The sequence below is a fragment of the Physcomitrium patens genome, chromosome 11, assembly GCF_059467195.1.
Source record: "Physcomitrium patens ecotype Gransden chromosome 11, ASM5946719v1, whole genome shotgun sequence".
NCBI lineage: Eukaryota > Viridiplantae > Streptophyta > Bryopsida > Funariales > Funariaceae > Physcomitrium > Physcomitrium patens.
Window position 1 is genome coordinate 12291286 of NC_143420.1, and position 16418 is coordinate 12307703.

General features: G+C 30.9%; 1 protein-coding gene across 1 annotated transcript; it reads left to right on the forward strand.

Moving 5' to 3' along the window:
- The first annotated feature begins 12183 nt into the window (after nucleotides 1–12183).
- On the forward strand, nucleotides 12184–16064 carry LOC112288973 (alpha-galactosidase 2). The gene is made up of 11 exons (XM_024533784.3): nucleotides 12184–12670; nucleotides 12826–12976; nucleotides 13097–13351; nucleotides 13473–13647; nucleotides 13779–14007; nucleotides 14118–14215; nucleotides 14346–14404; nucleotides 14593–14727; nucleotides 14859–15218; nucleotides 15338–15446; nucleotides 15631–16064. The coding sequence occupies exons 1-11, from the start codon at nucleotides 12609–12611 to the stop codon at nucleotides 15963–15965; spliced, it is 1968 nt and encodes a 655-aa protein (XP_024389552.1). The 5' UTR covers nucleotides 12184–12608; the 3' UTR covers nucleotides 15966–16064.
- The last annotated feature ends 354 nt before the right edge of the window (nucleotides 16065–16418 follow it).

Below are 16418 nucleotides of genomic sequence, written 5' to 3' on the forward strand. Positions count from 1 at the left end.
AGGTACAAATTTGACACCTTAACTTTGAACACCTATATCTCCTTCATAAAAAATCGAAATCATACAAATTCTTCACCCAAATTATATCCAAAATCCTGAAATTTTTGACCCTAGCCTCCAAAGCTCAAATGCCTTCGAAAGAGAGACCCTAATCCCTAGTAAGGCCTTGGACAGCCTCCTTGAAATCCATTGGGCATGGCCTTCGACCAATAGGAATGAAGTTTTTCATTTCTTGCCTTCATCCAACCATGCCTTGCTTTCATTCCTCCCAATAAGCCTCTTACTAGTTAAGAATTTCTTCTTTAGGCTCTAATCTCCTCTCAAGGCTTCATATTAAACATTTAGGTTCTAATCTCCTCTCAAGGCTTCATATTAAACATTTAGATTCTATAATTTTTTTTTAAATGCTATAATTAAAAAAATAAAACTCAAAATAAAGTTTCTTAAATCCACTCTCTTTAAATTAATCTATTGACTATTCTAACATACACCAAGACTTATGAACATATTATATGTTCTAATTAATTTTTATATACTAAAAATATTTATAATATGACACCGCATCTCTAAGTTTTTGTAACAAACAATGAATATGAACTTCATATTCTTCTACATCCTTAGAGTAAATTAAAATATCGTCTAAGTAATAGACAGTAAAATCATCTAAAAACTCATGAAAAACATCATTCATAAGATGTTGAAAAGTAGCTGGTGCATTTGTGAGTTCAAAAAGCATGACGTTATATTCAAAGTATCCATACCTTATTTGAAATACAATCTTTCATTCATCTTCTTTTTTAATATAGACCAGATTGTATGCTCCTTGTAGATCTATTTTTGACTAGATCTTAGCTTGATTTAATTGATCAAGAAGTCTAAATATCAAAGGCAAAGGATATCTATTCTTGATAGTAATCTTGTTGAGTCCTCAATAATCCATGCACATTTGCAATTATCTATTCTTTTTCTTCACAAATAAGATAGGAGCTCCTATATGAGATTTTGAATGGTGTATGAAATTTTTGGCGAAGTTCTCATTAATGTACTTCTTGGCAAAGTTCTCATCAATTCAGCCAACTCATTTTGTGATAAACTATAGATTGGACCAAATAGCGTCTGAGTTCCTTCTTTGAGATTAATTGAGCAATCATATAGACGATACTCTATGAGAATATCTGCATTCTTCTTCTTAAAAACATCTTGAAAATCTTGATATTAACTTAGAATTCCACTTGAAATCTTTCCATCATTTAAAATGGCTATGGCGTAAATAAAAAAAGACGATCTTTCTTTTGTAACATGCAAAATAACTTTTCCACCTACAAATACAAGTTTAACTATATTAGACTCATGACTTTATATTGGATTAGAAAAACTCTTAATAATATTTAAAAAAAAATCAAGTTTATGAGAAATCCAATTTATCATAGGATTATACTTTTTTAGCCATGATAAACCTAAAATAATTAGATTAGAAGGAGATATAATTATATTAAAAATTCTGCAATTATTATGACTATTTATTATTACATCTATAGGAAATTTTCATGAATAATATCTCTAGAAGATAATGGACGACCATCTATGATTTCTACATGTACAGGTTTAATTTTTCATACTAATTGTATATTATGACTTTTAACAAATTTTTTATCTAAAAAACAAGTAGAGACTCTTGAATCTATTAAGGCAGAGGCTTTATGGTTATTAGATCCTAAATGTACATCTATTATAAAATAAGAAGAAGGTTTTGAGGAGAAAATAGGACCTTCATTAGGAATTGTACAAGATTTCAGGTGCACAGTCTCTATTGTAGTTAGACAAATTCGTTTTCTGACATATTTTCATCTTTGACAGTAGTACTCTTCATTTTGTAGTTGCGTTGTTTTTTTAGACAATATTCAATAGTCTGCTTAGCTTCTCCATGATATAAATATAGTCTTTTTTGACAACGACAAGTCTTTTCTTGTTCGGTAAGAAGTTTAAAATGTATTGCATTAATTTGTATTTTTTTTACTTTCAAATACTTAGTTTGAGAAGTCATGGATATTTTCATTGAATTACAATAACATTGAGGTTTTCTTATGTGATTCTCAGATTGAAACTCAAAAAGTTGATTATCACATTTCAAAACAAAGTCAATTGCTTGACTCAATGTCTAAGGATCACGTAAATTGAGCATCAATTTCTTTACTTCATATTATAATCCGTAGAGAAATTGGTTGATGACTGCTGCATCATTCCACTTGATATCTATCACTAATTATCAAAATTGTGAAGTGTATAATATCATTGATCAATTGCCTTGTTATAAGATACAAATCTTGTTGGTTGCAATATGGATTGTATCATGTTCTCCATACATGGATCAAAATTCTACTAAAAATGCTTCCAAATTATCTAATATTGAATCACGTCATTTAAAAAATGATAAAAATCATGATAAAGTAAAATTTGAAATTAATATTTCAATAAACTTGACTTATGATCCTTGAGTTGGATAACTTTGAGGTTGTAGTTCAATCACCAGTTGTACATGATTGATGAATCCTCAAAACTTAGATCTTGTACCATCAAACTTCTTAAGCAATCCAATTATTGGTTCCTTAAAACTGGAACGACGTTCCATTGTAGAAATAGTAGTATATCTTGGTGTAGATGTTGAAGCAACTCCAATCATCTCTATATCTTCATTGCTTGATAATCTTGTTGCTCCTTCTGGTGGTAGATTGAATTGATGCATTGCAAGCATTAATTCTTTCATTTGCTCTTGTATTTGAGCCATTGAACTTTTCATTTCAGCAAGCTCTACCATACTAGCACAATAAAATGAAAGGTGTCTATTCTCACAAAATACAATACTCAAGAATAAAAAAAAAAAAAAAAACATCTAGAAATAATATCAATTTAGAAGAGGATAATCCGCAAATTCTAATATACTTATGTCTTATCAAAAGACAAGGTAATCCATTATTAATCAATAAAAGATAAAGCTCTGATATTATATATGCACTCTTGTCAATTTGTTAAAGACACAAATTAGAAGAAGATACATAAAGTCATGGAATCTATATCAAAAGAGAAGTGACAAAATAAAAGAAAGTATATATATTCAGGAAAGAACTGGAATGGCTATTGCCAAAGACTAGAAAACATAAGACTCTTGAAACTAGACTAAAAAGCAAAAAAAAAAGTTGACAAAAGTGAGGAAGGCCTCACTCTTGTCTCTATATATACTATTTAACTAAAGAATACGTGGCAACATGCTATAAGACCTCTAATATGAATCTAACTTGTAAAACACATGTCTAATTTGCAAGGCAAGTTTCTTAAGTATGTACCATATGTCCAACTTATACTACAAGTGATGAACTTGTCGACACTTGGCCTCCTTGTTGAGAAAGTTTTCAACCTATCAATCACCTATAGACATCTATAAAAGCAAAACAACATCTATAAAGCTTCTAGGAAGCTTTCTTTAAGATATTATCATATTTATTTACTTTGACTTGCTTTTATCTATTTTTATTATCTAGATAATTATCAGGATAAATATGTATGTCCATGACACCTTCAAGAAGGAGATCAACCACTATTTGGACCAATCTATAGTTTATCACAAAATGAGTTGATTGAATTCAAAGAATATATTGAAGAAAATTCGGTCAAGAACTTCTTACATCATTCTAAATTTCTAGTATAAGCTTTAATTTTTTTTAAAGGAAAAAAAATAAATTATTATACATATATATTAATTATTAAAAACTCAATAAGATCACCATGAAAAACAAATACCTACTACTTTTGATATTCAGACTTTTTAATTAGTTGAATCAAGATAAGATCAATATAAAAATAGATCTATAAAGAGTATACAATCTAGTATGTATCAAAGAAAGAGATGAATGGAAGACAATGTTTCAAATTAAGTATGGATATTTTGAATATAATATCATGTCTTTTGGACTTACAAATATACCAATAGCTTTTGAACATTTAATGAATGATGCCTTTTGAGAGTTTTTGGATGATTTTATTGTTTATTATCTAAATGATATCTTAATCTATTCTAATTATATATATAAAAAAAATAAAAAAATAAAAAAAATAAAAAAAACTAAGAGGTACAAGTTTTTATGTGAAAATAAAAAAATATATATATTTTTTTATTATTCAAATTAACTTCTTAGAATACATTATTTCAAATGATATACTTATGATAGATCCTAAGAAAGTTCAAACTATTATATATTGAAAGATTTCAAAAATAATAAAAGATGTCCAATGCTTTTTGGAATTTGCTAACTATTATTGGATCTTTATCAAGGACTTTTCTTAAATTATAGCTCCACTTGTATATTTGACTTGTAAAGACAAACTTTAATGGAATCAAGAACTGGAAGTAGTATTTGAAACTTTAAAGATAGCCTTTATTTTTGTATCAATCTTGTATTGTATTGACTTTTCTAAGCCATTTGTTATGGAAATAGATGCATTAATCTTTTCTTTAGATGAAATATTATCAAAAATAGAAATAGATGATAAACTTCATCTAATAGCTTTTTATTTTAGAATATTTTTAATAACTAAGATCAATTACAATATCCACAAGAAAGAACTTCTTATAATTGTGGATTTGTTTCGAGAATGGTGTCATTATCTAAAAGGTGCTTTTAATTCAATCACCGTATATATGGATCACAAGAAGATTAGGTATTTCATGTCAGCATGCATTTTGAATCGTTGCCAAATTTGTTGGAATATGTCCTTATCAAGTTTCAAATTCAAAATCATTTATTGATGACAAAAATAATAAGATTTATTAGATGCATGTTTTAGACAATCTTACCTTATATCAAAGGAAGGAAATGTTGCTTTTCATCAACAATAGATAATTCTCTTAAAGCCAAAGCATCTTTATTTTTAAGCAATAAAATCAATACTAACTATTGATTCAACTTTCATTAAGTAATTTTAGTCAAGTATATCTTTTGATCCTCTTATTTATGATATTAGGAGAAATCCTTCAAAGTTTCATTGTACTTTATAGTTTGAATTCAAAAAAAATATATTATATTTTAATTAGTATTTATGTGTTTCAAAAGATAAAGTTCAATTACATGTTCTTTAGGCTTATGATGACTTTCTAGCAACATGACATTTTGAGTACAATAAGGTTTTAGAGCTAATATCTACGGATTTCTAGTAGTTCCAAATATAAAAGGTCGTGAAGGATTTCGTACAAATATATAATATTTGCTCAAGATTAAAAACTCCTTTTCATCAATTTTATGGACTTCTACAACTATTATCCATCTCAAAAAAACCATGGTCTTTTGTTTCTATGGTTTTTATCACAAATCTTTCAATCTTAGGTTCTTATGACTTTATATTTATGATAGTAGATTATTTCACTAAAATGGCATATTTATACTTTGTAAAAAATCTATTTTAGATAAAGAAACAACTAAAATTTTCTTTGAAAATATCTATTACTATTATAGATTATATAAAGATACTATATTGGATTGGAAAACTGAATTTATATCAAGATTTTGGATAATGTTTTTTAAAATTTCAAAGATGTTTGTTGTATACAACAAACACCTTTCTTTGTTAAATATAGTTATCATCTACAATTTGATGCTTTTGAATTTTTAAAAGTTATTAATCTTGTGGCAAAAGATTTGGCAAATCATTTATCTAAGCTATATACAACAATAAAGGCACAACTAAAAGAAGCTCAAAAATAATAAAAAAAAAAATAATACAAATGCCTACTGCAAGGAACAACGTCATTTCTACATTGCTGATAAGGTATGGTTACTTTATTGTAATATTAAAATTATTTGCCCTTGTGACAAATTCGATTACCATAGACTTGGATCATTTTTTATTTGTAAATAAGTCAATCTAATTGCTTATCAATTACATCTACCAAATCTATGAAAATTCATCATGTATTTTACATATTTCTTTTGAAGCCATATAAGATAGTAAATATCCTAAGAAGGAGATAAATACCACTGCCTCTTATAGAAGTGGATAATAATAAAGAATTGAAGATAGAAGAAGTCTTAGATTTGAGATGGCACTAACTTATGTTAAAATAACTTATTCATTGGTATAGATACGATATTAGAAAATGTACATGAGAGCCAATAAAAAATCTTATAAATATAGTAAAGAAGGTCAAAGCTTTTCATCAATGATATTTTCAAAATTAAGATGAAGGATAATAAACCTTTGTTATAAAAGAAACACAATTTAAAAAAGATTGCATTCTAATTTCTATCTTTATTTGTAATTTCTATATAAATTGTGGCATAAGGAGAAAGAGAATCAATAGTAAGCATATTCAATTCTAGAGCCATTATTTATTGACATAATAGATGAAACATTGCAATTATTATAACCTTCAAGACTACATAATAGGGATGAAGATCTTAAAGAATAACATGTTTTTACTTGAATAGATGGCAAGCTACAATGCATTTGATATCACAACCTTCAAAAGAATTCTTGATGTTTGGTGATTTTATCAAAGATAGGAATGGCTCTTGATAATATTATAAATATTTTCTTTGAATGTAATTAGGAAGGTTTCAATAATGATCAAATAATATGGTGGTTTTTCTACCTTTGAATGGTATATTATTGATGGCTAAGAAAACCTTTCAACTACCTTCAAAAGAAACAAAGATTAGAACATGTGGCAAATATAATTTATTGCATCTTACACTTCTTCAACATATAATCACTATTCCTTATAAAACTCATTTCTAGAAGGGAAAATAATATCAATGACATGTATTTATTATAGTCATTATTTAAATAATATGAATAAATAGAAGTAAATTAATTTCATAATATCTTATAGAAAAGCTTCCTAGAAGCTTCATAGAAATTATTTTGACTTTACATGTATTTGTAGTTGATTGCTACATTAGAAACTTAGTCAACAAGTTAACCATGTGCTAGACATATTGATAGCTTGAAAAATAAGTTAATTATATGGTGTCTATATAGAAAACTAGCCTTGTAAGTTAAGATATGTATCATACAAAGTCAACACGTTTTGGAGGTCTTATAAAACATCACCACATAGCTCCTAGATAGATAGTATATAGAAGCAAGAATAAATCATTTTTCACTCTTGTCAATTCTTTACTTTCTTCTAGTTTAGTTTTAATAATTCTCTAGTTTTCTTGTCTTTTTCCAATAGCCATTCCAATTTTATTTAATATATATATATATATATATATATATCTTTATTTCTATTTTTTCATACTTCTTTGAAAAAGCCTTACTTATTTATTTGCTTTCATTGAGTTCTTGTCCTTAACATTAATTTATATCCAAAGTATCAAATTTTAGATAATATTTTTAAAAAAAAAAATACCAAAATTCAAAGTCTAGTCAATAAATCTTTATATTCATTTTTATTTAGTTTGGTATATTTTTAACTTCAATGAATTTATTGATAGAATATTTTTTTATCAATATAATATTTAAAATTAATATTTAATAACCATAATTTTAAATATAAATTTATAAGATTTATTACTAAAATTAAATTAATTCTGCTAATATTTGACTACAACATTGCACCAAGTGATTACATCTATTACCTACTTACTTGTGCTTCTACCTACAAGTTCTAAACTAATCTTCACTAACAAATTCTAAACTCCAATGTTGTTAAATTGGTAGAAAGACCTTTAACATCTTCTATATACTTTAATCATATACCACTAGGTATTCCAAGATCTTAACTACATTTTTTTTATGGTAAACTTCATGTCAGTATTTTCTTCTTGTTTCTATAAGACTTGCCAATTCATCCTATCCAAACATAACATGCCTTCATCTCTTATATATCTTGTATTTTTTATATTACTAACTCTACAAACAAGTTTATTGTTCACCATTACTTTGAAGGTCATCAACATATAGGTTTATGAATATGATATATGTCTAAAAAATACATATCCATAAGCTTTGTATTACCATCAATCTCAAGGACAAAATACAAAAAATTATTAAACTTGGCTTATTTAATAATAACCTTTAAAATGCTTGTAATTACTAGTTTATAATATATACTATAATAAATCTACTTCATTTATTTAAAGACACTTTGATTGTATTTTTAATTTTGGTATAAATTTATTTTTATTTATTAAAAACCATATTTTTAGTTTTGTGACTTGCACCAAGTTACAATTAATTTTTTTTATATTTATTACAAATCCATAATGTCATTAATAATAAAATTTATAAGCCTTTATATAGAGACATTTTTATTGACTTTTGTATTAAATTATTGAAATAAATTCATATTTCTATGCTTAGTCTTTTGTGCAATATCTTATCTAATATCCTAAGCTTTGCAATGTAGGCTAAAAGAAATTATTCAAATCAGACTCTACTATTGTTACTTCATTCAAAATTCTATGAAAATAATGTTATTAATGTAATAAATCAAGTTGTATGTGGCTCACATGCTTTCAAAATTCAAACACTCAATTTTGACAATCTAAAATCACTTCTCCTTTTAAACTTATAACAATTACTACAATCTCATCCACATTATTGGTCTCAATCCCACAACTTGAAACAAAGCCAATTATTTCATGGTTCCTCTCTCATTATAAGTACTTATATATAAGTAGTATCTATCATCACTATATTAATGTATTATTTCAAAATCAACTTGAAAATTTATTGAATATCTAGATGTAGAAGGATTTGATCTTATCTTCAAATTAGATTTAGAATCTAAAAACTTAAATTTATAAGGTATTTAGAAACACCTTTAAGGCAATCTTAAACCATCTAAAATATCTTATTATATAATATTCAACTTCAATAAATCTTAAAAAATCATTTCAATTTTTTTATTTAAATCTTAAATAAGTTATAAAAAATATCAAAAAAATCTTAAAGAAATTATAAAAAAGTCATATGAAAATTAAGATAATTCTTTGGTAAAACTTAATTTAAATTTAATTAAATATTAATTATATCACAATCAAAATTTAATTAAATCCTAAGAAAAGCTTAATTGAATCTTAATAAAATTCAAAAAAAATCTTTAAAATCTTAATCAAACTTCAAACAAATTTTTTTTAAATTAATCCAACCTTTAATAAATTATATAGAAGATTTTAAATCTTAATAATTACTATTTAAATTATTAATCTTAATTCAAATTTTTTTATATATTTTATTTTATTATTAAAAAATATAAATAATTTGAAGTTAATATAATATAAAAATTCAAAGAAAATGCTCCTAATCTACTTAGATATTAGTTTTTTTCTTTTTTCAAGCTTAATGGAAAAAATTTAGAATTAATGTCTCTTTTTTTAGATTACTAAATTATTTTTAAATTTTGTAAGAATCTTAAAAACTTGGTCAACAATGGCTTTGAAGAAATTGAGTACATACGGACTTTATGAAAGCATTGCAAAGTTAGAGTTTTTTTTAGTGATTCTATTTCAAGTTAAATAAAAAAAAAAATGAATTTGGGTGAAATATGTAAGTTTTTAACATTCTTCTTAAAATCTTAATCAATCTTGCTTTCAAACTTTGCTCTTCAAGTAACAAAAAAGATTTCATGTTTGCCATAGGTATACAGTTTTATACCTTAGGATTTGGTTTCAATCCTAGTTTATAATTAGTCCATTTTATGTACAAAACTAAGATTTTTGTAAGAAAGTTTTGCTGAAAGTTACTCTTTACTTTTATCTTAAGATACCAAATGTTATTTTTGCTAACCTTATTTGCATTGTCTAATTTATGATACTCAAAAGTAAGTATAAGTATTTTTTTTATAAAATGATAATATTAGCATTAAATTATTTTACTACCTTTTAACTTTTATCAATTTTTTTAAAATATATTTCTAATATATATTAAAATAATTTCTACTATGATATAATTTTTTTTTCTTTTGCCCAATAGCCATATTACAATACAACAACACTATCTATTTCAAGTACACAATCAATGCTAACAAGCACCAATATTATTTCTACTATCTCTAAACTAAAACCTTCATTAAAAAATAATTTGGCTATTAAATCTACATTGGCTATATATTTGACATAAATAAAAGATCTTTGTATAGCAAAAGTAATTCTTATTTTATTGTGATATAAATAGTTCTCATTTGTATAATAGCATTATATCTTTTTTTACTAAGAAATTAAATTAATTATTGATTTATATTTATTTCTTTATATATATTTTGAAAAATATATATTTGGTTTGATTTGAATGATTTCTTGTATTTTTAAAATATAAATTATGTTTTTTAAAGAAATAAATAAAAAAAAATCTTTTATAAGCTTCGAAGATTGATAATTATAGAATGAGCAAGTAATTAACTTTATTATATTTTGGATTTTAAAAGAAATAAAAAATATAAAAATATGAAAAAATGATTGTAAAATTTAAATTAGATATAAAAGTAAAGAGTTTGTTGTAATTTTAGTATATTTATAGTATTTGGATAATAATGAGTGCTTGTAAAGGATGCTCAACATTTTTGATGTAAATAGAAGTGAATACATTAAGATAGAAGAGTTTATGAGATCAATACAAAGACATAAAATAATGGTGAATACATTTAATACTAAATGGTTCTTTAGTTAGAACAATTTAAAATATTAGATTAAGATCAATGAATATATTGTGGTACTTAAAATATAAAAAAACTATATTTAGTTTTTATTAAACTTCGATGTTTTTACTTTGGTAACTCAAATAATTCAAATACAAGTTTTCATATGTAACTTTTAAAGCATTAATAATTCAAATTATAGAACTTAAAGCTTGGAATGATTTTCAATTAGAGAATCCTTCAAAATGATGTTAGTATTTTTTAAAATCAGCCAATAGTAGAAATCTTGTCACTCATTGTGCATCTTATAGTTTTGTTTTAGCTTAGACTAAGAATCATTCTCCAATCAATCAATACACTAAATAATCAAAAAAAAAAAAAAAAAAAAAAAAAACTCTTTGACTTGTAACAAAATTTGGTTGAAATTTTGAACTATCAAACTATGGACTAATTTATATTTGAAGTGCAAAAATTTGGATAATGTAATTATTGAAGAAATACTAGGATTTGGATTATTGAAAGTCTTTGTGCTAACTTTTCCTTAGTTTTATATATTTTTTACTTTGATAATTTTATTGATAGAATACTTTTTAGTCAAAATAACATCAAAATTTAATACTATACAATTTCATACAGAAAAATGTTAAATAAATCCAAATTTTTACTGAATCAACTTCCATCCATCTCAACCATCATAAAAAAACTATAATGGCCTTTGAATTCATTTCTCCACTATTAGATATGCAACTAATAAAAACCAACCACATTCATCACAATTATCATATTCTTCATCAAGGATGGATCTATTTGATAAAAGCATGGATCTATTTAACATTCTCCATCATATATCGTCTATTTAGATGCATCTATTTATAATACTCATTAACCTTGAAAAATATTTAAAAACCCAATATTTTTAAAATAACAATTAATATTTAATTTTAATAATAAATAAATAAATTTGTATTATATAAAAGTATCTTTAAATTTTAAATTTTAAAGTCATCAACTATTATTTTTTAAATATTTATTCTAAAAAAAATTAACAAACTATTCTTAAATCTTAAAATTAATTTAAAAAATATATTTTAGTATAAAAAATACACACTAAAAAACTAATATATACATCAATTGAAATTAAAAGAATTAAATTCTTTATCCCTGGTTATTTCATTGAAGTCCCAACTAGTTAAACTAGGAGCTTAATATAATCAAGTAAGATTGAGCATTTGATTGTTGGGAAGGACAAGAACCTTTAGAATAGGTCCCAAGCCTATGCTTGAGGATTATATACTTATAAGTATCTTCATCTATAAATAAAGTGATGAAATTTTGATACCAGGAATGGAAGAAAAGAAAAAAAAAAAAAAAAAAAAAAAAAAACATACAAGAAAATGCAAACGAGGATCCATTAGGATGGCAAGCACCGACCCACCTATGGACGAATTTGCGACTGAATGGATGATAAATAATGGATGGATGAAGAAGGGGATGGAATTCGGAGCGAGAATGTAGGATAAGGGAATCCACAATGGAGAGAGAGAGAGAGTAGAGACGTGGCCGCGGCGTCTGCGTGACGACCCCGTGTTGGAGAAGCAATCCGACTTGGCTGTGTCGTGATCTGGCACAGCTGGAGCTCTCGAATCGAAGCAACAACAGTCATGCTCACTTGGATCATAATTTGTTTGCTTCACCAGCAATGCGGCAAACTCGAGGCAGCAGCATCACCATTACCCCACACACTTGAAACCGATTGAAGCGTGCACTGGCAGAGGTCGGAGATGGCCTGTTGTTGAATCTATCTAGGTCATTCGTTGTTGCACTGCGAGATTTGGTCCCATGCTGCAATTGATACATCCCACTTCTCGACTGCTTGATCACTCGCTTCTTCATTCGTGAGCTCGTTCTTGCCACTGTTTGAGATTCGTCGTGAGAGGAACCGTGGGTGTTGGTTTCAGACCGGGTGTATGGAGTAACGATGTCACGGTTCAAATCAGCTGCTGTGTCGTTCGTGACGTTCTTCTTCCTGATTCTGTGCAAGTGAGTTTTGCGATGCAATCCAGTCTGTCTAGAATTTCTTTGTCGAAGTTTTGGCTATGGTGCCGGCGGTTTACAGTAATGCCCGCAGTCGTCCCTCGACGCAGGTTATTTAGTTGGTAACGTGGAAATCTGATTTTTGTTATGGGGCTGGGCAGAGCTGAGGGAGCAGCTGCGCATGTGAAGTTGGCTGAAACACCACCGCGAGGATGGAACTCGTACAACTCATTTTCGTGGATCGTCTCAGAAGCAGAATTCCTCGACAATGCTAAATTCGTCTCCCAAAATCTTCTCAAGTTCGGCTACGAGGTACTCTTGGGGCAACCTAATCTGCTTCCCTGCTGCGTTGCATTACTGCTGCGTCCGAGCATTCAAATGTCCCCGAACTGATAGGTTTGTTGACGATTGTGGGATTGAATGATCGCGCAGTATGTGGTGGTGGACTTCTTGTGGTACCGCAAATTTGAATTGGGTGCATCAGTGTGGTCAGCCGGTCACGACGTGATCGACGAATGGGGTCGTCCAATTCCGGATCCCGGTCGCTGGCCGTCGTCTCGCGATGGTAGTGGCTTAGCTCGCGTTGCAGAACAAGTGCATGCTATGGGTTTGAAATTTGGGATTCATGTGATGCGGGGAATCAGCAGCGCTGCTGTGGAGGCGAACACTCCAATCTTGGGCGCCAAGGTGCAGCTCCTGACCTAATTTCTGGGAACACTGTAGGCTTTCCAATTCTGGGTGTGTAAAATTCATTGCAGTCACGACCAATTGATGTGTGTTTAACGGATGCACGGAGTATTTTGGTCAGGGCAGTCCGCACAATACGAGTAGGCGGCCATGGCTGGCTGCGGACATCGCAGTCCCGGGAACGGCGTGCAGATGGATGTCCTGCTGCTTCATGGGCGTGGACGCGACTTCTGAGGGAGGGCGCGCTTTCGTCAAATCTCTCTACGACCAATACGCATCATGGAGCGTAGATTTTAGTAAGTCTTCAACCTCAACTATCAACTGGCCGTGAAGACTGTACGCAAAATACCGGTTGTTTGCACTTCATAAATAAACCGTTGATTACACCCCCAAGTTGTTATGAAATGATGCATTTTTGCCTGTGCAGTCAAGCACGATTGCGTCTTCGGTGTGGAGGACTTTCGCTTGAGCGAGATAGAACTTGTAGCGAACAGCATTGCAGAAACTGGAAGGCCTATTGTGTACTCTCTGTCGCCGGGTGTGCAGGCATTCCCGGACATGGGCAGGGAGGTATCAAGCTTGGTCAACATGTATCGTGTGACTGGAGACGACTGGGACTTATGGTCGGACCTGAAGACGCATTTTGATGTTGCCAGGTGCGTCTACTCGATGTTACTACTAGGCATGCGCAGCATTGACAGGCATTTGTCTCTCCTTGAGCTTTGTGTTGAGTATTTGATGAATTTCTCGATTATCTGGACAACAGAGACTTTGCAGCAGCAGGATTGATAGGAGCTACGAATGCACGAGGCCGTTCCTGGGCAGACCTGGATATGTTGCCGCTAGGATGGCTCACCGACCCTGGTAATTCCGCGCCTCAATAGGGAATTGTGAATAATCCGTCTTTGTGGTGCTATCTGGGGTTGGTTGATCATCTAGCGCTTTATGTGGAGTGGATTCAGAGATAATTACCTGTCGAAGCGAAATTTTTCAGGTGCTCCTGTTGGCCCTCATCGATGGTGCAATCTAACTCCAGCTGAACAGCGCACGCAAGTAAGTCTTACGTGCATTTTCGAACCCCTCCGCATATCTGGCCTTGCCATCGTTCTTTTCCAATTTTGGCGGGTATATTTGTTGAACTTTTGCACAGTATCTGTAAGACTTGAAGATTGATTCCAATCAATAGGTCCCTTGTGTATCATCACCAGCCTCAACGTCCAGTGTTAAATCCTTGTCTGTAGGTGTCTCTTTGGGCGATAGCGAAAAGCCCCTTGATGTACGGTGGGGACTTGCGGGCCATGGACAGTGCAACCCTGTCTTTGATCACGAATACTCGGATGCTGGAGATCAACGCTCATAGTGTGGGAAATCATGAGGTACGCCGTCCACAGAACTTTCGGCGAATTGAGAAGTGGTGGCTGGAGTTCATCATTCGACGAGTTTGTTGGGTTTCAAAAGGATTTGGTGCAAAATTTCAAAGTTGAACGATTGTTCGCACGTTTCGCAGCTTCTGAGTAGGTCGCCTTCCCACTTTGGATTAAGTGAATGCAAGAACACCAGTCCACGGCGATGGTCACTCAGGCCTGGACCTCATTCCAAGCACGGCTATGAGGTCTGTTGGACTAGTGAGGCGCCGAGTAAGAAGATGTGGCGCCGGGGTGGGGATCCACTGCTTGAATGCTTTAAGTGGACTCCCTTTACAAATGGGTCACAGGAAGTCACCACCTCTTCTAACCTTGGCTTCATTTCGTCACCCCGCGACCGAAGTGGATGTCTTGCTGCTGACGTCCTTGGAATTCCGAACAGCGACGTGCAGCAAGCAAGGATGTCTGAGAGTGCAGGATGTAGTCGTGGAGAACCAAATCAGGTCACACATCCGATTTCGTTTGTTGAATGCTCTTCACCACGCCCTAATCTATCCTTAGTCAGGATATGCTGCCTCGAGTCTTGTCTTGCTTGCTGATGTCTAAGAACGCATGTGCACAGTTATGGCGATTGACACTTGACGGGGAACTTCGGAACGATTACACTGGTTTCTGTGCCTCTGTTGCCGACACCGCTGGGGAACGCATTTGGGTGGCAAGGCATCCTTCAGGTTTGACCTCGATATTTCAAGTGCCTTATCTTCAGAACTCGCGAGGACTTTTGAATGTGTGAAAGTTCAATTTTGAGGCCACCTGAGTTGCAGTGGTATTTATGAATAATGTTGGATTATACAGTGTGTGAATCTGGGTGTTTCTGTACTAACTGACTTCTGAATTGTTGATAATTTTGTTCAGATAAGGTATTCTATGTGGTCTTCTTCAATTTGGATGCCAAGGAGGCCCAAATGTCAGTGGGTATTGATACAGTGGTCCGCAGATTCGTGCCGTCTCTCAAGTCAAGAACGGTTTTCTCTCGGTTTCACGAAATATTCCCTGATGCATGGTCGTATCTTGCTCAGATGTGGCGAAACCCTCCTAGACGTGGAGTAGTCGCAGAGAACACCTACTTGGTCTGCAAGGCTGTCGATTTGTGGGACGGACGTGATCTAGACGTGGTCGAGAAGTCTATCGGTGCTATTGTGGAAGCGCACGGTGCCGCTGCGTTTGCTCTCACTTGTGCAGGCCTCTGATCGACAAAGATGATCTCAAATATTGAAATCGTCTTTGAAACAAATGTAAGCAAAGTGCAACCTATGAATCAACAAGGCTTCGAGTAACCCTTCATAGGATCTTTGTATCCGTGTGATTGAGATGTGCAATTTTGTTAGTTGCACTGGTGGATGTGTGATTGCTATAATCCATTTCGGTTTCTGGTGCCATCTTTTGCTGCTGGAGCTTCGATAATTCTCGCCAAGCTTATCTTATTTGAAAATCCACATGAACTATGTGCTCGTTTTTGATAGCGTATGGACATGGTCGATTCCATTTCAAGCTGTTGTGGGACCGATCCTCAGGCAAAGAACTTGCTTTACACTAAAGATGATGCGGAAGATTCTTTCAACCATCATGGACCTCTAAATATTTCCTGCGCTCTGTGAACATTAATTCGCCCGAACCTTAATTCTATTTTAAAGACATAATAA